Source organism: Mytilus californianus, unplaced genomic scaffold, assembly GCF_021869535.1.
Source record: "Mytilus californianus isolate M0D057914Y unplaced genomic scaffold, xbMytCali1.0.p SCAF_14, whole genome shotgun sequence".
Lineage (NCBI taxonomy): Eukaryota > Metazoa > Mollusca > Bivalvia > Mytilida > Mytilidae > Mytilus > Mytilus californianus.
In genome coordinates this window covers 16,304,532-16,331,089 of record NW_026262626.1, presented here as the reverse complement: position 1 = coordinate 16,331,089, position 26,558 = coordinate 16,304,532, and the positions used below count along the sequence as shown (strand labels likewise).

The 26,558-nt window shown below is 33.3% G+C and overlaps 2 protein-coding genes across 2 annotated transcripts in view; one reads left to right on the top strand and one right to left on the bottom strand.

Annotated features, from left to right (window-relative positions):
• The window catches only part of LOC127724293 (sphingomyelin phosphodiesterase 2-like), a 28,888-nt gene extending 24,695 nt beyond the window's left edge, over positions 1-4,193 (top strand). The window contains exons 7-8 of the mRNA XM_052231223.1: positions 1,059-1,178; positions 3,590-4,193. Of these exons, the coding sequence (XP_052087183.1) occupies positions 1,059-1,178; positions 3,590-3,933 (464 nt within the window). The 3' untranslated portion in view covers positions 3,934-4,193. The remainder of the gene's footprint in view (positions 1-1,058; positions 1,179-3,589) is intronic.
• Positions 4,194-12,094: 7,901 nt separating this feature from the next.
• Positions 12,095-24,241, bottom strand: LOC127724292 (deoxyribose-phosphate aldolase-like). Its single transcript, XM_052231222.1, has 8 exons — positions 24,167-24,241; positions 20,141-20,238; positions 19,373-19,520; positions 16,689-16,787; positions 15,724-15,858; positions 15,136-15,264; positions 14,269-14,381; positions 12,095-13,207 (listed from the first exon to the last, which is right to left on the bottom strand). Exons 1-8 carry the CDS (start codon positions 24,195-24,197, stop codon positions 13,001-13,003), a joined length of 960 nt encoding a protein of 319 aa, XP_052087182.1. The 5' UTR covers positions 24,198-24,241; the 3' UTR covers positions 12,095-13,000.
• Positions 24,242-26,558: the final 2,317 nt, after the last annotated feature.

Sequence of the window (26,558 nt, the reverse complement as noted above, 5' to 3'; positions counted from 1 at the left end):
AGGTTTTAAACATATTTTTATCCTGAATTTTTTCTTGGTATTTGACCCATGATATTAAAAGCATTCACCAATTAATCATTCTGCCAAATTCAGTTAATGGATGCCAGCCAGTCTTATACATCACTTCCTCTCCACTATCTTTAGTTTACCAATGAATTTTGTTATTGCATACATACTTACTTATTTTGAGATCGAATTTAATTTGAAAATTGGATTTTTATAATAACTGGGGATGGAATGTATATATATGAGCCCCAGGCTTGTTTTTTGTCTGAACTTTGAAATCGTATGTATGTTATATAATATCATTTGGCTTAGAGAGTATCTGTTTTGATATTACGTGTCATTATCTTAATTATCATGTCTATACAAGTTTAGGATAATAGCTGGTAACTTCCTGTTTCTGAAGTTCAATTACACAAGTACACTAGTTTATGTCTAATTTAGTTTTTTTGGCAAATAATGACCAATTTTTTATGAAGTTTGTAAAGTCTGTCAAATGGACTGGGTGTTAATTGAGGAAATGATTATTTATACTAAAGATTAGAGTTGCATTGTCAGCTTAAATTTAGGAATTGAATCTTTGCCTTGTCTGCAACAAAAGTTGTGAAGGTGAGACATAGCAATCCAGCATTCTGTTTTCTGTTTTATCGTGTCATCAACATTTAGAAACAGTCTAGGGTTTTATATTTTTTGGACATCATTAACTTTGTCAAATCTTTATAGAATGTAATAAAACATGGACACTAGCTTCGTCATGATTAAGAAATCCTCTGGAGGAAAAGTTTGGGAATAATTTTTTTCCTTTTCCTTATTTTACTGATAGATGGACTTACATAGTCCTAATAAGTGTAAATCCTGCTTTCCCACATAAATAAAGGCTCATGCCTGGACGTCTAGAAAAAGGTCCTGTCGACCCTTTTTATTGCCCTTTAAAAGATTTTAAATATTGCAGCAGGCAATGTATAATAATGTGATGACTTTTGTCTGAATTTGAGTTCCTGTTAATTTGTAAATCTAATACTTTAAATGTTTTAAAGATTGAGCTGTTTTTGTAGGTACTTCTGTTACACTAGAAGAATGCAATGTTACTATGGGAACCATACCAGACAGGAAGTATCCATATTCTGATCATGAAGGGGTAGCTGCAATATTCAATGTTGAAAAGACTGAAAGCTGTAAGTTTGTCCTACTTAAGGATGTACTAGGATCAGGTTTAGGAATTTTTGTCAGATATTCGGACTCCTTGGGTATTTTCCTATGATACAGGGTAAAATATTTGGCCCCATATCACCCACTTTTCTTTTCATTGAAGACTTCAATAGCTCTTAAAAAGGTCATTACCAAAATTTTTTTCTTACGATTTGAGAACCAAATAATGCCTATGCTAAATATAAGGTAAAAGTCCGAGTCAGCCTTTTCCCGCCATTTTTTAAAAATAAAATATCTCAAAAAGGAGTTCCATAACCTATCATTATTTTTTACTTATTTTGTTCCCTATAAGTAATGCTCTTCTGACTTATAGTATCAATTTTAAATTCTAGATTTTTTTAATTTCACCTACATGTAAGTACATCCTTAAGGCTAACATTTGTTAATATCTCTGAACATTGAAAAGTACATTCTGTTTAATGTAATATTAGATATAAGATGATTCTACCATAATATACTGAGTAAAAAAGATAAGCAACTTACATTTTAATTAAAAATCTTTAAATAAATAATTTCCAATTTTTTACATGTCACTGTATTAATCATTTTCAAGAAGCACGGTTTATTCGATTTGTTACAAAATTTATTTATTGTTAATACATTTATATTTAGGTAGTTGCTAATTAGTTGGGGGTAGGCTAGGGGTAAAAATAAAAAATCACAATCTTGAACAGTTGTTGTTGATGCTAGAATAAGCTACACTTCTTGCCCTCTTGAACATTCAAAACAGGGAGACAAAAATAAATGTGAGGTTTTTCCACCTTCTTATGTCCTACATTTCACATTTATGTGCACTGATGTTGATGCCATGAGAAGAATAGTGGTGAGTACAAACTCTATTAATGTTAGAACTTTAAATGAAAGGAGATGTGGGTATACATCAAAGAGACAGCAACCCAGGACATCAAGAGGAAAAAAGTCTTTAACAATATAAAGGCCTAGGGCTCTCTGTCATAAAACTTTACTCAGTACTTAGAGTAAAAATTTGTGCTCGAAAACACCAAATCCAGTATTATGATTGGTTTATTTCTGAGTATGAGTTTTTTGTTACTGCGAGGCTACGTGTCAATACAAAAATGTTCTCCAGTCTTTACCAGTTTTTATATATATAATAGACATGTTTCCACATAATAATTGTCCTTAGTCTATAAAAATTGTGAATAAATTTAAAGAAACAATAAAAAATCTGTCATTTTTGTCGAGCCTGCGACTTTTGTCGCAGAAAGCTCGACATAGGGATAGTGATCCGGCGGCGGCGGTGTTAGCTAACTTCTTAAAAGATTTATATTTTAGAAACTAGAAGACCTGGATGCTTCATACTTTGTATATAGATGCCTTATGTTACGAAGTTTCCATCTGTCATATATCCATTGTCCTTGACCTCATTTTCATGGTTCAGTGAGTACTTGAAAAAAAAGTCAACATTTTTTGTAATGTTAATTTCTTTCTTATTATGAGTAATAGGATAACTATATTTAGTATGTGCGTACCTTGCAAGGTCCTCATGCCCGTCAGACAATTTTCATTTGACCTCGACCTCATTTCATGGATTAGTGAACAAGGTTAAGTTTTCGTTGTCAAGTCCATATATCAGATACTATAAGCAGTAGGTCTACTATATTTGGTATATGGAATTATTGTAAGGTGTACATGTCCAACTGGTAGGTGTCATCTGACCTTGACCTCATTTTCATGGTTCAGTGGTCAAAGTTAAGTTTTTGAGTTTTGGTCTTTTTTTCTAATACTATATGCAATAGTTCAACTATATTTGGTGTATGGAAATATTTTATGATGTACATGTCAGTCTCGCAGGTTTTATTTGACCTTGACCTCATTTTCACGGTTCATTTCTCAGTGTTAAGTTTTTGTGTTTTGGTCTGTTTTTCTTCAACTATAAGCAATAGATCAACTATATTTGTTGTATGGAAGGATTGTAAGGTGTATATGTCTGTCTGGCAGGTATCATCTGACCTTGACCTCATTTTCATGGTTCATTGGTCAATGTTAATTTTTCATGGTTAAGTTTGTTTCTTATATACTATAAGCAATAGGTCAACTATATTTAATGCATAAATTGATTGTACGGTGTACATGTCTGTCTGGCATGGTTCATTGGTCAATGTTAAGTTTTCTTGGTTAAGACTGTTTCTTAGAAACTATAAGCAATAGGTCAACTATGTTTGGTTTATTGAATGATTTTAAGGTGTACATGTATTTCTCATTTGGTTTATCTGACCTTGACCTCATTTTCTTGGATCATGTTAAGTTTATGTGTTACTTGTATTAAAGCTTTATATTTAGGACTATCAACATACAATTAATGGTTAGTAAAGAAGGCGAGACATTTCAGCATGTGCACTCTTGTTCTTTTTTTCAGCTGCTGGTACAGAAACAATTAGGGCAAGTAGGATTGAGGGAAACGTAAACAATTGTCTAACTGCTATAGAGAAAGGGTTGAAGAAAGCATCTAGTGACTGTACATTCTACACTGTCCTTGCCGTCATGTCGGTCTTTCTGTTATACATCATATCAGCTGTCGAAGTCCCATACGGTCTAGGATTAGTACGAGGTTTTGTTCTTGTTTTACTTACCTTGACTTTTGGGTATGCTATATGGAACCGTCTGATTCTAAATAAAATGGAGGAAAATGGACTTATAAATTCAAAGAAAGATATGGAGAATTATTTAGTGTTTCTACAGACCGAGATGAAAACATCTTGATACATTAAATTCATTTCGCTTTAGTTTTTCTTTATTTATTACTATATTTGTTTCGGGGTATTTATTTTTTGTATGCCTTTTATCCTAATGTGCAAATATATGTCTTTCATTTACAACTTTATATCTCTTTATGATCAGGTAATTAGGGAACAAGTTGAGGGAAAATATGACAAATGTAAAGGAAAATTTATTTTTGAGCAATGTTTTTTTGTTGAAAATTGTTTTATTATTACATACATGTATTAAGATATTTAATAATCTATTGTTGTTTATTATACCCCCGCTTTAAAAAAGGGGGGTATACTGTTTTACCTCTGTCTGTCCTTCCGTCAGTCCATCCGTCAGTCCGTCCGTCCCATGAATATTTTCATCGCATTTTTCTCAGGAACTACTTGGCAAGGATTTCTGAAATTTGGTTTCAGGGTTTATATAAGTAAGTTACACCGTGTGATGGGTTTTCAGATTTATCACTCAGCAACTTCCTGTTTAAACACTTTTATTATTCTACACATGATAGCCAAGTTGAAAATTTTCGTCACATTTTTCTCAGTTTTTCTCAGGAACTACTTGACAAGGATTTCTGAAATTTGGTTTCAGGGTTTAAATAAGTAAGTTACACCGTGTGATGCGTTTTCAGATTCATCACTCAACAACTTCCTGTTTACCGAACACTTGTATTATTTTACACATGATAGCCAAGTTGAAAATTTTCGTCACATTTTTCTCAGGAACTACTTGACAAGGATTTCTGAAATTTGGTTTCAGGGTTTATATAAGTAAGTTACACCGTGTGATATGTTTTCAGATTCATCACTTAACAACTTCCTGTTTACCGAACACTTGTATTATTTTACACATGATAGCCAAGTTGAAAATTTTCGTCACATTTTTCTCAGGAACTACTTGACAAGGATTTCTGAAATTTGGTTTCAGGTTTTATATAAGTCAGCTTTACCGTGTGATGTGTTTTCAGATTCATCACTCAACAACTTCCTGTTTACCGAAATATTACCGTGGGGGTATCATCAGTGAGCAGTAGCTCACAGTTTTACTTGTTATATCATGAATCATTCAATTACCCACAAGCCTTGTAGCCTGTAGCCCAGACAAGCAAATAATCCATAGAAAACCCTTATATTGATATTTCAATGTTAATAAAGTCACATGTGGTTAATTGATAAAATTGAGAATGGAAAAGGGGAATGTGTCAAAGAGACAACAACCCGACCAAAGAGCAGAAAACAGCTGAAGGCCATCAATGGGTCTGCAACACAACAAGAAAATTCCGTACCCAGAGGCGGGCCTCAGCCTGCCCCTAAATAAAAATGTGTACTAGTTCAGTGAAAATGGACGTCACACTAAACTCCAAAAGATATAAATGAACTAAAATTAAAAAACATACAAGACTAACAAAGGCCAGAGGCTCCTGACTTGGGACAGGTGCAAAAATGCGACGGGGTTAAACATGTTTTGTATATCATATTTAATTTTCATTTGTTATTTTGTAAATATATATATAGGCTGTTGGTTTTCTTGTTGTCCTCTGTGCCATGTGTTGCGAGGATATAAAAATACTGAGTGTCTGTGCATCTGTCCGTCTGGTCTTGTTAGCTCTCTTGTGTGTACAATTCTTCCCAGATTTTTTACCAAACTTATATCATAGGTTTAAATCAGCAATGTCTCGGACAAGCTCGATAATCAGTGCCGATTAACTATTTTTAAAAGAGTATAATTTTTACTCTTTATCATTTTTTATTTTCATTTGTTGTTTTGTACATATATCAGGCTGTTTGTTTTCCTGTGGAAATATTAATCATATGGAAAATCGCATTGTTAGCACTCTGACGTGTACAATCCTTGCCCGATTTTTATGAAACTTATATCATAGGTTTATTTTAGCAATGTCTCGGACAAAGTAGAAAATCATTGCCATTCACATATTTTTTAAAGAATTCGGCACCTTGGAAATAATAATTATATGGGAAATTGCATTTTTTAGTTGTCCTTGAACAGATAAAATATAAATGTATGTGCAATGCAGGTGACATTGGAACTCTGTTGTTTTAATTTAATTGTTTAAGTTTTGTTATGTTGGGGCCCTTTATAGCTTGCTATGCAGTATGGGTTTTGCCCATTGTTGAAGGCCTTATGGTGACCTATAGTTACTTACATCTACCTCATATAAAGTCTGATCTCTACTACTGAGTCTGTCTGTCCCAGTGTGAAATTAGAATACATGGCCTGCTGTACATATTTTATAGCCTTTATTGATGTTTTTTTATGTCAATATTGAGACTTATGAAGATGTTTACTTTGCTAACTTGTGGTATTGCATTGCTATCACATTTACCTTTAATCAACGTGTAGTACAAATTCCTGTATTAAAAGAAATAATGGTTTAAATATGCTGTAAAATTTGTGGAACTTAAAGTTGTCTTTTACCCAATCAACAAAAAGTATATCATCAAAAGTAATGAATTCACAGTAGAGGTCCATCCATACTTCTTTATGTCAAATATGGGTCAGATTTATCAAATAATCTGAAAGGGTGAAAGTTTGAGGACAAATGACTAGAGGCTCTCAAGAGCCTGTGTCACTCACCTGACTCTACTTTGGTTTTAGAAATCATGTAAAGATAGATAAAAATCATAACAGATACCCAAATAATGATTGAGGCCAAATTTGGTTTAATATTGGTCCCGTTATTTAATAAAATATCCTGGTGGCAATCTTGAACAGTAAATCGGCAACAAAGTAGCAAAACGTGGTCAGCACCTCATAAGGAACATTCATGCCAAGTTTGGTTTCATTCCATTCAGTGGTACTCTAAAAGAAGACATTTGTATGTATTTCCCATAGGGTCCTATGTTAAACTAAGTCCCCCCTGGTGGCCATCTTGGATGATGGACTGACTGCAAAGTAACAACACTTGGTCAGCACCTCATAAGGAACATTCATGCCATGTTTGGTTCCATTCTATTCAGTGGTTCTCTAAAAGAAGACATTTGTATGTATTTCCAATAGGGTCCTATGTTAAACTAAGTCCCCCGCTGGCGGCCATCTTGGATGATGGACCGACTGCAAAGTAACCACATTTGGTCAGCACCTCATAAGGAACATTCATGCCATGTTTGGTTTCATTCGATTCAGTGGTTCTCTAAAAGAAGACATTTGTATGTATTTCCCACAGGGTCCTTTGTTAAACTAAGTCACCCACTGGCAGCCATCTTGGATGATGGATCGGCTGCAAAGTAACAACACTTGGTCAGCACCTCATAAGGAACATTCATGCCATGTTTGGTTTCATTCCATTCTCTGGTTCTCTAAAAGAAGACATTTGTATGTATTTCCCATAGGGTCCTATGTTAAAGTAAGTCCCCCCCCGGCGGCCATTTTGGATGATGGACTGACTGCAAAGTAACAACACTTGGTCAGCACCTCATAAGGAACATTCATGCCATGTTTGGTTTCATTCCATTCTCTGGTTCTCTAAAAGAAGACATTTGTATGTATTTCCAATAGGGTCCTATGTTAAACTAAGTCCCCCGCTGTCGGCGATCTTGTATGATGGACCGACTGCAAAGTAACAACACTTGGTCAGCACCTCATAAGGAACATTCATGCCATGTTTGGTTCCATTCCATTCAGTGGTTCTCTAAAAGAAGACATTTGTATGTATTTCCCATAGGGTCCTATGTTAAACTAAGTCCCCCGCTGGCGGCCATCTTAGATGATGGACCGACTGCAAAGTAACAACACTTGGTCAACACCTCATAAGGAACATTCATGCCATGTTTGGTTCCACTCTATTCAGTGGTTCTCTAAAAGAAGACATTTGTATGTATTTCCCATAGGGTCCTATGTTAAACTAAGTCCCCCGCTGGCGGCCATCTTGGATGATGGATCGGCTACAAAGTAACAACACTTGGTCAGCATCTCATAAGGAACATTCATGCCATGTTTGGTTTCATTCCATACAGTGGTTCTCTAGAAGAAGTTCAAAAAGTTTACGACAACGCTGGACGACGCCGGTTGCCAAGTGATGAGAAAAGCTCACTTGGCCCTTTGGGCCAGGTGAGCTAAAAAGTGTCTAGAGGACATTTATACTGAGCAATGATTCTGTATATTTAACAAATAAAGTTAACCTAAAACTTATAACTTCAAAAGTACTACTGTATTCAGATTTTGCAGTACCTGAACCATGAAAATGAGGTCAAGGGCAACAGGCACATGCTAGCCAGAAACTTCAGAATCTAAGGCAGATGTCCACAAGATGTTAATTATCCAGGACATCTACCCTCTGAAATATAAAGCTTTTAACAAATTGTGTATGATGTTGCCACTGCATCAACCACAGCTGGATAAGCATCCCTATGTCTCATTCTGTGACAGTTGTTGCAGGCAAGACACAAATTTAGAACTGCCACTTCAGTTATATTCTTTGCTTAACTGAAAGAAATGAAGGTACCTCCATACATTATCTATTTCATATTTTGATTGAGATGAAGACTGGATTAAACAGGTATAGTGCTCCCTCATTGTCCCTCACTTGAAAATGTACTGTCTCTAATTGCTTAAGTCACTTTTCTAAAATGTATAGTTTTCATATAAATTTCTCCCTCCTTAATCTGCCAGTTTTGATTATCACCATAATTTCATTTGGTCCAATAGGTTTAGATTGAAACCAGGGTATAGTGACCTATAATTGCTTATATCCACATCATTCGAACTCGAGTTACTAGTCGTCTCATTGGCAATTATACCACATCTTCTTATTTTTATACAATGTCGTTTCAGAGAAGAAAATTAAGTTTTGATTACCTATTGGGATTAATGAGAACTGTTTTGCCATCACTGATACTGTGTGTGCCAGGTTATGTCAAAAATTTCTGACAAAGTTTTTGCCATGCCATATAAAAACTAGAGACTTCTTTACATACTTTATTTGGCACTCGACCACATGCATAAAACAACCATTTTGATAATAAAATATTGAGTGTATACAGTGAATTATATATAATGTTGGACTGCTATGACTAGAAAGTGTTCATGAAAAGTTCTTAATAAAATGCTTCGCTGGGGCGCAGCTTGATACGACCGCAGAGGTCGAACCCTGAACAGTTGGGGCAAGTATGGACACAACATTCAAGCTTGATACAGCTCTGAATTTGGATTGTTATTAAATATTTGACACAGCATAGGTTTCTGACACAGAAAGAATGTGGTCTAAGAACTTGAATTTTTTTAATTTACCTATTATGGTCCAATGTCCAAAATCAAAATACATGGTTAGATTCAGCATATCAAAGAACACCATATATTCAATTTTTGTTAAAATCAAACAAAGTTTAATTTTGGACCCCAACTTGGACAAACTTGAAAACTGGGCCCATAATCAAAAATCTAAATACATGTTTAGATTCAGCATATCAAAGAACCCCAAGAATTCAATTTTTGTTAAAATCAAACTAAGTTTAATTTTGGACCCTTTGGACCTCAATGAAGACCAATTTAAAAAACGGGACCCAAATTAAAAATCTAAAAACACGGTTAGATTTGGCATATCAAAGAACCCCAATAATTCAATTTTCGATGAAATCAAACAAAGTTTAATTTTGGACCCTTTTGACCTCAAAATGAACCAATTTGATAGCGGGGCCTACAAATAAATAATCTAAATACATGGTTAGATTCAGCATATCAAAGAACATCATATATTCAATTTTTGTTGAAATCATACAAAGTTTAATTTTGGACCCCAATTTGGACCAACTTGAAAACTGGGCCCATAATCAAAAATCTAAATACATGTTTAGATTCAGCATATCAAAGAACCCCATATATTCAATTTTTGTTGAAATCAAACAAAGTTTAAATACTGGACCCTATCTTGGACCAACTTGAAAACTGGGCCCATAATCAAAAATCTAAACACATGTTTAGATTCAGCAAATCAAAGAACCCCAAGAATTCAATTTTTGTTAAAATCAAACTAAGTTTAATTTTGGACCCTTTGGACCTCAATGTAGACCAATTTAAAAAACAGGACCCAAAATTAAGAACCTAAATACACGGTTAGATTTGGAATATCAAAGAACCCCAATAATTCAATTTTAGATGAAATCAAACAAAGTTTAATTTTGGACCCTTTTGACCTCAATATGAACCAATTAGATAACGGGGTCCACAAATAAAAAATCTAAATACATGGTTAGATTCAGCATATCAAAGAACCCCATATATTCATTTTTTGTTGAAATCAAACAAAGTTTAATTTTGGACCCCAATTTGGACCAACTTGAAAACTGGGCCAAAAATAGAAAATCTAAATACATGTTTAGATTCAGCATATCAAAGAACCTCATATATTCAATTTTTGCTAAAATCAAACAAAGTTTAATTTTGGACCCTTTGGACATTAATGTAGACCAATTTGAAAACTGGACCCAAAATTAAAAATCTAAATACACTGTTAGATTCGGCATAACAAATAAATAAATGTGATCAAAGATTTTACAAATCTAATGCGCCAAACTGTGCAATTAAAGATTACTTCTTGAAATTTTTCAATATTTGAAATTTGAAAAAAAAATAATATTTGAAGAATAATTCTTTTTAATTTCTGAAATCTGAAATGAGAAAAAATTGGCCCCCCACAATTTCTTTTTATCCCCCCCCCCCCTTTTTCCCCCAAAAAAATTCTTTCCCTCAAGATATGGTCATAATCTCAATTCAAATTTCCAATGGAGTTGGCAACCATAATTACCCATTTAAATTTACCATAGTGCTAACTTAATCTATTTTATAATAGAATTAATAAAAATATAGTGTCAAATCTTTCATATGGATTTTTTTGTAAAAAAAAAAGATGAAAACATTTGCAGATATTTTTACTGGTCTTCCTTTATAAATATGCATTTCTTTAAACATAATTTAAAAGCAGAGTAAGGGAAGTAACCAAAACGTTGTATTTGGATTACCTCCCTTACACTGTTTTAGATTATCTTTATTGTTCATTAACCATTACTTTATACATAATTTAAAAGCAGTGTAAGGGAGATAATTTCAATGATGTATTTGATTTATCTCCCTTACACTGCTTTAAATTATGTTTTGTACTAAAGTATTTGTCCATTAACCAGGACAACCTTGTTTTTCCCCCTTTTTTGCCCCTAATTCCTAAACGGTTTGAGCCATAACCCCCCAAAGCAAATCCTAACCATCCGTTTGTGGTATGGAAACTTGTAGTATAATTTCAGAGAGATCCATACACCGTTCCACAGTTATTGTCTGGAAACTAGAAAATGCTCATTTTTGGCCCCTTTTTGGCCCCTAATTCCTTAACTGTTGGTACCATAACCCCCAAAATCAATCCCAACCTTCCTTTTGTGGTATTTAACCTTATGGTCAAATTTCAAAAAGATCCATTCACTTAAACTAAAGTTAGAGTGCGAAAACCAATATGTATTCGGACGACGACGCCGGACGACGACGACGACGACGACGCCGGACGACGACGACGACGACGCCAACGTCATACCAATATACGACCACAAAATTTTTTTGCGGTCGTATAAAAACCAGTCGATATAAATTTTCTATTTCAATGCCGATTTGATCTTCTGTCTGTCTCACATGTGAAGTAATTAAAAAACTAAAAAAATCAAGCACTTTTAGCATTTTCTGTCATAAAAGGAAGAAAATAATTAAGTTTATAAAATGTACAAGCTGATTTATAGATTTCAATTAAGTAGCACTAATTGTCGCTAATACACAAATAAGTAAAAAAACACAAAAATTGTATGAGATTTCTCTAATATTATTTCAAAACTGTAAATTTAGAAATTATTGCGTGCATTTATTATTGCGATTTTTTAAGAATAGACAGCAAAATTAATTATTGTGACTTCAAGAAAATCTCCATACAGATGTATGTTTCAAAATCAAAATGTGAGTTCTTATTATTGTGATACTCACACAGTCGCATTATTCGCATTAAATAAAACCTCGCAATAATTGCTGAATTTACAGCATATCAATTTGGTAGCACTAGTTATTACTAACAAAAATAAGTAAATAACACAAAAAGTGTAAGAGATTTCTCTATTATTATACAGTGTCCGAGTATTGTAAACAAAACAAAAACCTCTCAAAACAAGTACATTGTACATGGGTATAACATATTACCACTTTAATAGCTATTTACAAATATACGCTATAAATTTTCATTTTATTCTATCATCATAATAAAATGTAACAATAATAACAGTTCTCTAAACAGTAATACTTGTCACAACAATTTAAAGCTGCCAGTAGATTTAAACGTTTGTCAGACCTAAATGCAGAAACATGTGTTTTGTGCATGGAAAGCATATCATCATTTTTCTTAAAGTAGGACAGAAAACTTTCTGTAATTTATTAATTGTATGAAATGAAATTTATAAAAAGTAAAAACAGTTGACTAAAATGCCTTAAATTCTGCAATTTCAATGCCAAAGAATGTTGAAACTGAGGTCAAGGCCAAAGACCTCAAACGGCAAAATAACATGTCAGATATACAAACATATACTCTTAATTTTCTGGTTTGTCAAGCAAAGTTACTTAACTATAGACCAAACCCTGATGAAAAAGATATTATGTTTTTCTAATATTTAGTTCTTTAAAAATCAATCAGTATTGCATATTTAGCTTTTCAATCATTAAGAAATGTCCAAACTAGTTAACTGAATTTGCATGCATTTCAAAAAGTGTAGTACACAAATTCAACACTAAAACTTTTCTTTTATAATTTCTTTAATACATTTAATCATTCTCCTTTGAAATATGATATACAGTGAAACCTGCTATAAAGGTCACCTCTATTAAGCAAAAACCTGTATTGTCAGGTCGCCCTCTTATTTTGAACTTCAATTCAAAGGTCACCAGTCTTACAAGGTAAATTTTTCTCTTGACAGAAAGGGTGACCTTTTTATACTTTACATGGCCTTACATTTTTTTTTTTTCAGATTCTAAGGATTTTTTAAGGGAACAAGGTTAGGTAATTATTTATTTTGAGGTACTTTAAGTATTATGACATAGGTATCTCATGAGTAGCCGCATAACGACCATAGACTTGATGAAACAGTTGTCTTTCTATGTCAATAAGCAGAGAGCTAGCACCGAGTCTAAACAGCTGGCCATTCAACCATTCATCACCAAGCTCTTCCTTCATCAAGATCAACCATGTGCATGAATCTTTAGCACTCCTTATTCCACCAGCTGGCTTAAATCCAACCTGTCAATATATTCAACAATTTGACACTTAACTAAAGATAGTCTTATATTTATGTATTTTTCAACAGAATTGTTTAAAGGGAATATATAAGATCCAAGGATTCTCTATTTGCTTACCTGGCCTTTTTGCATTATTCTGATTCAATTACAGAAAAAGGCTCACATGAATGTTTATGAGGTATTATAATTTTTAAATTAAATACTGTGGATTCATTTATGTTTGTGGGTACCAATTTTCGTTGATTGCGGAAACGTTGTATTTTCGTGGATATTTGATTTTGTGGTTTTGCCAAAGTCTGTAAACAAGCCTATTGAAAATATGTAGTTCGTTTTACTTTAAATTTCGTTGTTCTTTTTTACCCACAAATCCCATGAAAATTGGTATCCCACGAATAATAATGAATCCACAGTAGATAAAATCATTCAAATGCAGTCCATGAAGGATTTGTAGATTAGAACACCACTGTTTGTCCCTAACCTCCAATCTATATTATAGTCCATTTTTAGGTATAGTCAATGTCATGATTCATGACAGTTGCAGTTAATCAAAATTTGAAATCAGTTGTATTCATTTTACTTGATTGGTTGGCACATTGGATATAGGTTTGAAACAACAGATGTTAAGAGATATTGTGGTTTTATTCCAAATGACCTGGTGTAACGCCACTTTCAGCATGCTTGGATATATCGTGGCCACCAGTTTTTATTGGTGAGGAAAGCTGGAGTGTGCAGAGAGAACCACCAACCTTTGGCAGTAAAACTGTCAATCCTAGTCAATTGAGTTAGGACTTAATCAGAATTCAAAATCACAACCTAAGTGTTGACATGCAAGTTAACTACTTAGACCACTTGGACACCAAAGTATCTTGTAATGTTGGTGGATCATTGTTGCTAACAATAATAAAAGGAGGTTATTACTTCCTTGTCCAATATGGTCATTCATCTTTTCCCAAGGACATGGGTTTGATAGTCATTATTGTTGCCCTCTGGAAAAATGACTTTTTTGGGGTGTACAAATCTTCATATCTCCCTTAGACAAAGAAATAAATGTATAAAGTTTACCTTGTAACCAGTCTTCTGGTAATATTCTCTGATAGCCCTCACCATTACCAATGCCACAGGGAAGATAGCATTCACTCCTTCTTTACCAGTAGATGTCTTGATAAAATCAGCACCTGATGATATAAAATTCTAATTGAATAAATATATCAATTCAAATTTTCATTTATACAAACAAATGATATCAATTTCAGTGTGTATGACAATTTGTTTGGGAGACCAAATGCATGAAGCATGTAGGAGAAAGGCCTAAATGGATTATGAAAACCATTCACAGTCATCATCATTATCATGACATCAAATTGATTAATAAGTATGCCCATCATTTACCTGTAAAGGTATCAAATTGATTGTTAGACAGAGGCTTTATTCTCTAAATTCGTATCTCTTTGTAATACATTTACCTTTAACCAAACCAACAGGAAATTCACTGATTATAATCTTTCTCAAAATTATGAATTTTTTGTTAGTGAAATTTGTATTTGATAGTTTTCAGAAATAACAACGTCCTCAACATTTGAAAATTTTACTCTTGCTGAAAGATTGACATGGATAAAACCAAAAGTTGTTCCATCCTTTGCATTGTATCAACAGAAAAATCAATAACGAAATTGCAATATATTACCAGTTTAAGGATGTCAGATGATCTTACTAAAATCCTATATACTGTGGATTCGATCATTTTTCGTGGGTACCAATTTTCATGGATTGAGGAAAATTTGTATTTTCATGGATTTTTCCAAAGTCGGCATACAAGCCTCTAGAAAATTTGTACTTCTTTGAACATTTAAATTCGTGTTTCATTTATATCCATGAAATCCACGAAAACTGGTATCCTACAAATAACAATGAATCCACAGTAGTACTTACCTGCCATCATGCAAACCAGACTGGCTTTATAAACATTGACCATGTTACCCAGTTCCCCTGTTGCTAAGATTGTTTTGAGGTGGGCATCTCCACAGGCTTCTCTCATTGCTTTTACTTCTTCATATACTCCTGAAAATGATTTAATCAACAAAGTATTAATATCTTTTCAATCAAACAAGATTTATTTCATGTTGGTTCAAGTATTTCTGATACTTATTAACTTGAAATACTTTGATGTCATCTGATGAAAATTACCAATAACTGTATATGATTTTTACTAACCTTATTTTATCATCTGAAAACATAATTTCAGATTTATTAGTTAACTAACTTAAAATGATCTTGAATGTAGATATTGGTTATGCTTGACGACATAATCATTTTGTACTATGCACACAATTTAATTAATTTGTGGTTCATCATGAAATAAATTTTGATTACTGGTATGTACTACCATGTAAAGAGCCACTTGTAAGACCCTTTTCCTTGTTAGGATCATTTAGTTTCTTTTTCTCACATTTCAAAATAAGGATTCCTGTAATAATATAATGCTAAAAATTACTATGGTAAGATGTAATTTTCTGTTACCTCTCCAATTTCCAGTTAAAGCATATTCCCTGTTTATGACAATGTCTATTTCTCTAGCCCCATCTGCCACTGCCATTCTTATCTCCTCTAGTCTGGTCTTTAGTGGAGTCTGTCCTGTAGGGAACCCTGTTGCCACTGAGAAAACAAATGAGCTTTTAACAATCAAAACAATTTCAAACAGGTATTACAAAATCAACAAACTGTATGATTCTTTTTTACAATCTTTAAGTGGCAAAACTGACCTTTGCAACTGGTGAAAAATATAACACCTTCTCCACAGAATTTATCAATATGGCACATTAACCCAAGCAAAAGCTAGCAATTTGTTTGCAAATACTCTGAACAGGCATAATACATGTATTTTCACTTTCTTATAATATGATTTAAATTTCAAGTGTCAGAAATACTAAAAAGCTTTGGCACCACAGCTAGTAAAGAAAGTATTTTTCAAGTGATTTAGTTTTCAAAATTTCAATTGATCAAAATGTCATTCCATAATGTTCACATCACAATACTCATTGCAACAGCTCTAAACTAAAATATTCTCTTGTAGAGTATTAGACACAAAAATATATTGATGGGACAGGCTTCAGTTGATACTTCTTTTTTAAAGTGAACTTAAAATTGTGTTTTTTTGTGATTTTCTACAATTCCACTATTAATCAGTGCATACTGGTGTCACCCCACAATATGAGATATGTAAAAGTAATATTTTTTTAGTTTTTTTTATATTGACCTTTTGATAAAATTATTTAAAGGATCTCATAAAATAGGAGCTAATCATTCCTGGTCATTTATATCTACTGGTGTGATTAAATATTTGTAGGCCATTTTAGATCAAAGCAAAACATATGATGGCCTAAATGCCCTGAAGAGCAACTTTAATCATGTTAATTGAGTTTAAAAAACTCAAAAAACGAACATACATTTTTTCCATTCCTAAGGTTTATTTTTAAAAATCTTACCAGAAGCAACAGGTATATGAGAAGCATTGGCTGCCTTTAATGCTTTAACAGCATCTGCTACTCTGCTTGGGTAAACACAAACTGCTCCTACAGTAATACCTATAAAAAAATATTAAGTGTAAATAATAGATTCTGGAGTAATCTCAGGGTAAAATATCTGCAAACTGAAAACACAAATAAAATGCTCCGCAGGGCGCAGCTTGATACGACCGCAGAGGTCGAACCCTGAACAGTTGGGGCAAGTATGGACACAACATTCAAGCTTGATACAGCTTTGCATTTGGATTGTGATTAAATATTTGACACAGCATAGGTTTCTGACACAGAATGAATGTGGTCTAAGAACTTAAAAATTTTAAATTGGACATTCACCTATTATGGTCCAATATCCAAAATCTAAATACATGGTTAGATTCAGCATATCAAAGAACCCCAAGAATTTAATTTTTGATGAAATCAAACAAAGTTTAATTTTGGACCCTATTGACCTCAATGTGGACAAAGTTGATAACGGGGCCCAAAAATCAAAAATCTAAATACATGGTTAGATTCAGCATATCAAAGAACCCCATATATTCAATTTTTGTTGAAATCAAACAAAGTTTAATTTTGGACCCCGATTTGGACCAACTTGAAAACTGGGCCCATAATCAAAAATCTAAATACATGTTTAGATTCAGCATATCAAAGAACCCTAAGAATTCAATTTTTGTTAAAATCAAACTAAGTTTAATTTTGGACCCTTTGGACCTTAATGTAGATCAATTTGAAAACGGAACCAAAAATTAAGAATCTAAATACACGGTTAGATTCGGCATATCAAAGAACCCCAATAATTCAATTTTTGATGAAATCAAACAAAGTTTAATTTTGGACCCTTTGGACCTCAATGTGGACCAATTTAAAAACGGGGCCCAAAATCCAAAAACTAAATACACGGTTAGATTCAGCATATTAAAGAACCCCAAGAATTCAAGAATAAAACCCCATTGAAAAGTTAAAAAATAAGCAATTTATATGAAGTATCTTCTTTTGCACAATACTGTGCAATTAAATATTTCTTGCTATTGCGCAATACTGTAGAATTGACAATTTCTTGCTATTGCGCAATATTGTGCTATTGGATATTTCTTGCTATTGCGCAATACTGTGCAATTGAAGATTTCTTGCTATTGCGCAATACTGTGCAATTGAAGATTTCTTGCTATTGTGCAATACTGTGCAATTGAAAATTTCTTGCTATTGCACAATACTTATTATATAATAATTTACACATCCTGTTTGGTGTGTATCTCCTACCATATCATTATTATTTGCTTTTAAATATAAATCAGAAATAACCAACTTAAAATGGGAAATTTTAAAAGAAAAAAAAGGAAAAAAAAAAAAATCCCCCCCCCAAATTTTTTGAACCCCCTTATGATTCATCACCTTCAAACTCAATCCCAGCCTTCCCTTTGTGGTATGGTACCTTGCAGTACAATTTCAGAGAGATCCATACACTTGAACACAAGTTATTGTCTGGAAACTAGAAAAATGTGTTTTTTGGCCCCTTTTTGGCCCCAAATTCCTAAACATTTAGGGCAATTACCCCCAAACTCAAACCCAGCTTTCCCTTTGTGATATGGAACCTTGTAGTACAATTTCAGAAAGATCCATACACTTACACACAAGTTATTGTCCTGAAACTAGAAAAATGCTTGTTTTTTGCCCCTTTTTTGGCCCCTAATTCCTAAAATTTTGAGGCAATTACCCCCAAAATCAATCCCAGCATTCCTTTTGTGATATGGAACCTTGTGGTACAATGTCAGAGAGATCCATACACTAACACACAAGTTATGTCTGGAAGTTACAAAAATGCTTATTTTTGGCCCCTTTTTGGCCCCTAATTCCTTTACTGTTGGTACCATAACCCCCAAAATCAATCCCAACCTTCCTTTTGTGGTATTGAACCTTGTGGTAAAATTTCATAGAGATCCATTCACTTAAACTAAAGTTAGAGTGCGAAAACCAATGTGTCTTCGGACGACGCCAGATTTTTCTCGATATCACAAAAATAAGAATCGCATTTTAGTCTAAAATGACAAAATCGCAATAATAAATGCACGCAATAATTTCTGAATTTACAGTAGTTGATTAGAAGTCACTGTTTTTCCTGACTGTCTGTTTAACGTTATATAATTCTTCAAAAGGATGTTTCACTTTGTAGTTCCCCCACAATACATCAGTTCAACTTCACAAAAAAGAAAATGTACAGTTTTACTGTCAATAATTCGTTTAAAGAATTTCCCAATAGAAGATTAAGGACATCTTTAGTTGTCTCATTGGCAATCTCACTCATCTCCTTATTTATACAAATGTTGCAAAAGTAAAACACACAACAAAATAACCTTCACAGTGAGGCATACATAGACCATTTAATTTTAATCAAAATCTGATGCTTGGAGCTGTCAGCTAAAGACAGTGTTTATTGACGGGGATGACACACTCTTGGGATGTGTGATATAGGGGGTTACAAAAAAGTGGGGATGTGTGATATAGGGGGGTTACAAAAAAGTGGGGATGTTGGATACAGGACAAAAAAAAGTGGGAACTGGGGGAAAAAAGGGAAAAAAGTGGGAAAAAATTACAAAACAAAAGCGTGATTTTGGAAATAAGCACCCCTCTTAATTGTATAAACAAACCTGCATCTTCCATCTGTAGACCTTTAATCAAGTCATCTCGCACAGGATTTTTGGCTTTAAAACAAAGTCGGGACACATTACTTGCTGTGTCGTCACCTGATAAAGTTGTTAAATCTATACATGTCACTGCTCTCAGTAACCAAGCTGACTATAATAAAAATATAAAATGGCAAATACAAGATATGTAAATTTTAAAATGCATATCCCAAGCTACACCATTTGAACAAATATGACAGTCTATGTTGTCCTGTGTGAAACACAAAAAAAATTTCAAATTAAAAACCAAATTTGAAGTGCACAATGGCATAATGTACATTTTTTTGTAAGAAAGATTCTGTAAAAGTTTCATTGAAATCTAGTCAGTGGTTTGGAAGAAGTGGCTGATACAAATCTACCTCCTTTTGCAGATAATATTGTCCTGTGTTTTGTCACTTTTAATATTTTTTTATGGATAAAAACTTCTTTAATATAATTAAGTAATTGTGAAGAGAGAGAAATTAAAAGATTTCGATTTAATGTGGGAGTTTTGACATCCCTGTCACATTAGTAGTCTTCCAATAAAGATTTAAAATTAAAAAAAAATTTTAAATATATATTGGGCAATCTAATCAAATTTAAATCTCTGCACTCTCATTTTTTTTTATAAAGCATAAAAAAAATGAGCGAGTGCAGATATTTGATTTTGATTAGATTGTATATGGGGAGCCTTTCCATCTGAAGAGGTGACTGATGATTATGATTTATTATCTTAATATTGACTGTTCATACCTGCCACTGTTTTTTCACACATCTTCTCGTTCCAAGCGTTTCTGCTCTTCTCTTTACAGCTGGCAAATTTACATAAACATGCTCCAACCAACTAGCATCTATAAGTAGATAAATTTCAACATAGTTTTATTCTTTAAAGCATTCTTTGCCATCATAAAAAGTTGGACAAAATTGGCTCTTTTTAAAAAATTCTTTCACAGAAAAGATATTTACCTGTAGTATATATATCCTTAATTCATGATGGATAACCAGTTGTAGTCAATATATGGGTCAATATCCCGAATGCGTCTCAAATTGAGGAACACAAAAGTTGTGCGTAAACAAATATTCTCCTTGTAGTGATATTGGACATGTTTTAATTTTTATCAAGTGACTGAGCGTAACCATTTGTGCTGATTTGGAGTGTAGAGGACCATAGAATAAATGTGTAACAACTATGAAGTTATTAAATTTATGTATGCAAAGAACTAAATTTTCAAAGAACTTATTGTGTTAAAAAATTCGTAAGGGTTCCGCGGAACCCAGTGTCTCGCCTACTTTTGCTCTTAATCGCAGGCTCAACAAAAATGAGGAAAAAAATTAATAAAAATATTCCTCTTTATACTATTTTTTAATTGTAAGTAGCTTCTGTCCAAGTTTGGTAAAAATCCAGGATAGTTTATGAATCTAATAAATGTTTTAAAAACTTAGACTGCAGACTGTATGTAATGTTAACTGGAAGAAAAACTAAGTCCATTTATAAGTAAAATACGGAAAAAATGGAACAAAATTTTAACAAAATTTCCTTCTAGATACTAGCTTTTAATCATAAACAAGCTTCTGTCCAAGTTTGGTACAAATCCAGGATAGTTTAAGAAAGTTATTAAAATTTGAAAAACTTTAACCACAGAGTGAACGTAATGTTAACTGGCAGAAAAACTAAGTCCATTTAAAGGTAAAATACGGAAAAAATGGAATATTTTTTTAACAAAATTTACTTCTGGATACTATTTTATGATCATAAACAAGCTTCTTTCCAAGTTTGGTAGAAATCCAGGATAGTTTAAGAAAGTTATTAAATTTCAAAAACTTTAACCACAGAGTGAATGTAATGTTTCCTGGCAGAAAAACTAAGTCCATTTATAAGTAAAATATGGAAAAAATGGAATATTTTTTTTACAAAATTTACTTTTGAATATTATCTTATGATCATAAACAAGCTTCTGTCCAAGTTTGGTAGAAATCCAGGATAGTTTAAGAAAGTTATTAAAATTTCAAAAACTTTAACCACAGAGTGAATATTTGTGGACGCCGCCGATGACGACAACAACGACGACGCCGACGGAATGTAGGATCGCTATGTCTCGCTTTTTCGACAAAAGTCGAAGGCTCAACAAAAAGGGATTTTTTACCTGGAGGAGCTGGAGCCGCATCACGAAAGGATTTTAGGGATGTGATTATTTAAGGAAAAATGAATCTCACTTCGTACCCTGAAAATTTAACAACATATGTGAACATTTCTTAGCTTCGGAAAGAGCAATCGCACATATCAAAGTTTAAGATATGGACGGAAGAATTGAGGAAGAGGCTATCATTACTGCCTACCTGATATGAATTGCGCATCCATTGCCAAGAATCTGTCCGGTTTAAGGGAGATAACCCAATTTGAAAACAATTATTTGTATCGACAAGGACGATAACCTGTCCTCACTCCATATGGGGTAACTTGCTAATTTGACATATGCGATAAGACGCACAATTAAGGGGTTAAACACCCGCTGGTCTGTAAAGATAACTTCTGTGAAAACCAATACCAGATGTTATGTTATCAATAAAATAATTTTTATTCATGTTTTCTGTATTTTGGTGCAGTTTTTAAAATTAATTGAAGGCTGGATTCCTATTCGAACTTTGTTGAAACCTGGGACTGCTGAATTAGTGTATTAGTCCCAGTTGAAACATTGAAACGACGCAAGGTGTTTTACCCAAATTGGTAAATGAAAAATGCATATAAATAAAAATAGATATTCTTATTCAAAATAAATTGAGCATCAAACTGACTGCAATGTAATTGAAATTTTTGTTCAACTATTTCACATATAATTGGCCAAAAAGCCGTTGTTTTACGGTTCTTTTTTTTTTTATATATAAAACGGGTACCTCGAGAATTCGGAATGTCAGTCATTTTATTTAATTTTAAACATCCATTGACAGCTCATAATTTATGAATTTTACAGTATACATTGAGTGAGGATAACAGCACAATTCCTAAATTCCTAGAGTTAAATGAACTGTTGTTGGTTAATGTCTGTCATATTTGTTTTTCGTAAATTGTTTTGTTATAAATTAGGTCGTTAGTTTTCTCAATTGAATAGTTTCATATTTTTCATGTGGGGCCTTTTATTGCCCACTATATGGTATGTATTTTTCTCATTGTTGAAGGCCGTACGGTTGCCTATAATATATATTCATTTGAACTTTGGTGGATAGTTGTCTTATTGGCAATCATACCACATCTCTTTATATTTATATGTATGTTGGATGTGTACTGGTAGATAATTTATCTTCAGATCGGTACTTTAGATCTTTTGTCTTCAGATCGACACTTTAGATCTTTTGTCTTCTGTAGTTTTTTTAAAGTTTCGTGCCCATCTGACAAGAAACCTTAATTTCAACAGTTTGGTCTTGTGTTGTGCTTTTATACCATTGCCCCAGGTTCAGTGGGATTAAGATAGATTTGAGCACTCACAAACATGTTTAACCCCACCGCATGCCACAATTTATAGTTCTGTTTTAAGTCAGGAACAAATTACCTGTTATTATGTGGTTGTTGTTTCTTGCTGTCCGAAATATTTATTGTCTTGTTGTTATTATTTTAGCATAAACCAGTTCCTTGGTTTTTTTTCATGAACCTCTAGCCTTTGTTAGTCTTGTGTGGTTTTTTTTTAAATTTTGGTTCATTTAAATGTTTCAGGGTTTGGTATGGCGTTCTTTTTGCTGAACTAGTATACATTATTGTGTAGGGGCCAGCTGAAGCCTGCCTGCGTGTGCGGGATATTCTCGCCCTGCGTTGAAGATCCATTGTTGGCTTTGGGCTGTTTTCTGCTCTTTGGTCGGGTTGTTGTCTCTTTTAACACATTTCCCGTTTCCATTCTCAATTCTATCCTATAAAGCTTACTACATGTATACGATATGGGTTTTGCTCATTGATAAAGGCCGTACAGTAACTTATAGTTACTTTTACTTATTTTGTAAATTATTGTATTTACTTTTACTTTCTACTCATTTTTTCAGTTGGACTTTGAGAGAGAATTTACTGCTTTATTACAACGTTTCGCTGATTTCTACTCAAGATGGATAAGGAGTATTAAATAAATTTTTGCAAAAAAAGCAAAAGATTATCATCCGCCTCGGATGGAATTGCTTCTTATTTTAACATTTCTTTGGGAAATTATTGGAAATATTTTGCACTAACAAACACATAAAAGGTAGGCATTTGTATATATGCAAAAATTTCAAGCCATCAATGAAAATTTTGGGTCTCAAAGTAGAGAGCAAAATTCCCTCTCAAAATCCAACCAAAAAAAATGGCTTCAGCGTTTTGACGTCACAGTAAGGCGTCAAAGCAAAAAAAAAAAAAATAGCCTTTCAAGGTGTCATAATTATTTGGACTAGTTCTAAGACAGAACTTGTTACTCCTACTGTCCATTTTTTGGCACAGTAAATTTATATATCATTTCATTTTGAGAAAATACATGCCTAACTGGTTATATTTACCCATTTGGGTGACAGGATCTGTTAATTGGTATTTGGTAACATTAACATTAACTAATGAATAAGCTGTGTAAATTTACCTGAGGACCTATATCATACGACCTAGGAACATGCAATTAGGTCAACTGTTTGCTAGGACAAAACAATGTGAACAGTGAATGACATTTCATTAAGCAGAACGCAAAATATATGTTACGGGATTATGGTCATAGCATTGAGGTAAAAGACCCTTATACAGTATTCTGTAAATGTTTTACACGTAAAACACCGTACCAAACTCAATCCCTGGATTTCTGTCTGACATATTTATCTCTTCAGTGTGTTTGACACGCTTTAGCTAATATCCTTGTTACTGTTAAACACTCAGAAGACGAAATAAAATTTTCTGATTTGAAGTGTTCATTTTCACCAATTCTAGATAACCTTGAGAACGCGTGATATGTATTCAAGCGGTAACACAATACATGTCTCTGATTTCAAGTAAATGATAAAAATTTAAGTCTGCCGAAAGTGTGACTAAAATTACTTTTTTTATGACAGTAATTGGTGTTAAGTGTTGATTCAAAAAGGTCATAAAATTAATAGCATAATTCATGTGATGCTGGCATAATTAAAAAAAATAACAAGGATCCCTTTCATGTAAAAATTTAAGATCGTGGCAAATTATTTAATTTCCTATGTTTCCATGTAACGAATTTCACATGAGACATACCAAGTATTCTTCAATATGATTCTAGAGACCAATATTACCATGGGAACCATCTGTGCTCCTCATCTTGTTGGCTTGTTCCATGATTGGTAATGCCCTTGGTGGTACATGCATCTGAGGAGCATGCTTCTGCGGTTTATTTTACAAGCCATATTTTGGATCATTTAATTTTAGAGTATGAACAGACTCGGGTAGACTCAGCATCAGAATGATATGTTCACAGAGGCAGATTTAGGGGAGTGGGCCGGGAGCCCAGCCCCCTTTATCGACCTACATATATGGTTGATGCATAAACTTTTTACATGTCCCACTCCAAAAGTTGCCTAGTTTGAGCCCCTCTCTTTATTCAAAATCCTATATCTGCATCTGGTTCATATCCCCCCCCCTTTTTTTTTTCAAAATCCTAGATCTGCATCTGGTTTATATTCATGTTTTGACAATTTTCCTGAATAAACATGTGATAAGTGCCACTAGACATTAAACAGCCAGCTATCTATCCTTTAGTTTATATGTAAGATGCAGTCTTCAAAGAGCAGTTTTTAAGAAGAAAAAGAAACTAGCATAATCCTTTTACTTCATCTTCTGCTACAAAGGTAATCAAAAATGACAATCTTTTACTGAAAATTGAAAGTTTTTTGACTATGTTAAAATGACCATGGATATGTTCCACTTGTAGCCATAATCCTGTTTTTCCCTCCATTGCTTTTTGTGACATCACAGAATGTGATTAACCACAAGATATTTAGCAACACAAGTGCAGGAACTACTTACCCTTCTGGAGCACATGAATTCACTCCTGGGTTTTGGTAGGGTTCAGGTTGATCTATTTTAAATTTTCAGTGTATTGTTTTGCGGACTGGTCTTTCACGCACAGTCTTTTCATCGTTTCCTTTAGGCTAGTGTTTAATTGTCTATTTTTTTCAAGTTCTATTTTTAGCCATGTTGGTGGACAGGCAGGATCATCAGACACAATTTTAAAGTAGATACTCCAATGATGATTTTGGCCAAGTTTCAAAGGAGATTTTTGTAAAAGTAAAAGTTCACAAATGATGGATGAAGGACATCAAGTGAGCTATAACTAAGGGGAAATCAAAAACTCAAACATAAGGGTAAAATGCCAGTGTTGTGTACTATCTTGAAAACCAATTTAGATAGCAATTATCTGACAGAGGCAGAAATGTTCAGAATGTTGAGATCCATCTACTGTCCATTTACACCAAAACTGTCAGACAACTTCTCATATGAGTTATTGCCCTTTAATGACTATCAGTATTTTCCCCAAATCTTTTCACCTATTTTCTTGAAAACTATAATAAAGAGAAAATAGCATAAATAATCAGCAGGAAAAGACCTACAAATAAGTCAACATGATGGAAAGATTTTCTGCTTGAATCATGATTTTTACTAATTTTTAGCATTACTGCCATAATGGCTGATTTGTAGATCTTTTTGTGCTGAACATGAGTGTCCTTTCTTTTTTTCCTTTATATAGAACATGTTGATCTGATGCGAATATGAACCTTTTTGTACTACACCAACTAGAATGGGAAAGACTATAAACATGCTTGCACATAAAGTAACTTTCAAAGAGAGAACATGTTAACACCCAGGACAATTGTTCTGACATTGAGTTAACCAGTCTTTACTCTTACTCCTAAAAGACACAATAATTAAGAGCAGCAGTAAATAGGGATATTTTATTTGATATTGACAATGATCTAATACAAAGACTCCTTCACTTAAAATGAGTCTTCTACCATGAGACCACTGAATAAGGCAGTCAATACACTTTGCTTGGTTCCAATCCGTCAAAGTATGTTTTTAAACATTTCTAAATTACAATTTCTACATTTGTTGGACAAAAAATCTATTCGGTATGTTAGATAAACTTGATAAATGAATAAATTTCTGTAGGTTGGGTTAAATAATGTACACAAGAATAAAGATGGATGCTTT

What these genes read in the sequence shown, in the direction of transcription:
- LOC127724292 (XM_052231222.1), bottom strand. Translation starts at nt 24,197, where the DNA reads ATGTCAGACAGAAATCCAGGGATTGAGTTTG. An exon ending in AAATCCAGGGATTGAGTTTG is followed by an intron (nt 20,239 to 24,166) that starts GTACGGTGTTTT and finishes ATCTACTTATAG; the next exon opens with ATGCTAGTTGGTTGGAGCAT. An exon ending in TCTACAGATGGAAGATGCAG is followed by an intron (nt 16,788 to 19,372) that starts GTTTGTTTATAC and finishes ATTTTTTTATAG; the next exon opens with GTATTACTGTAGGAGCAGTT.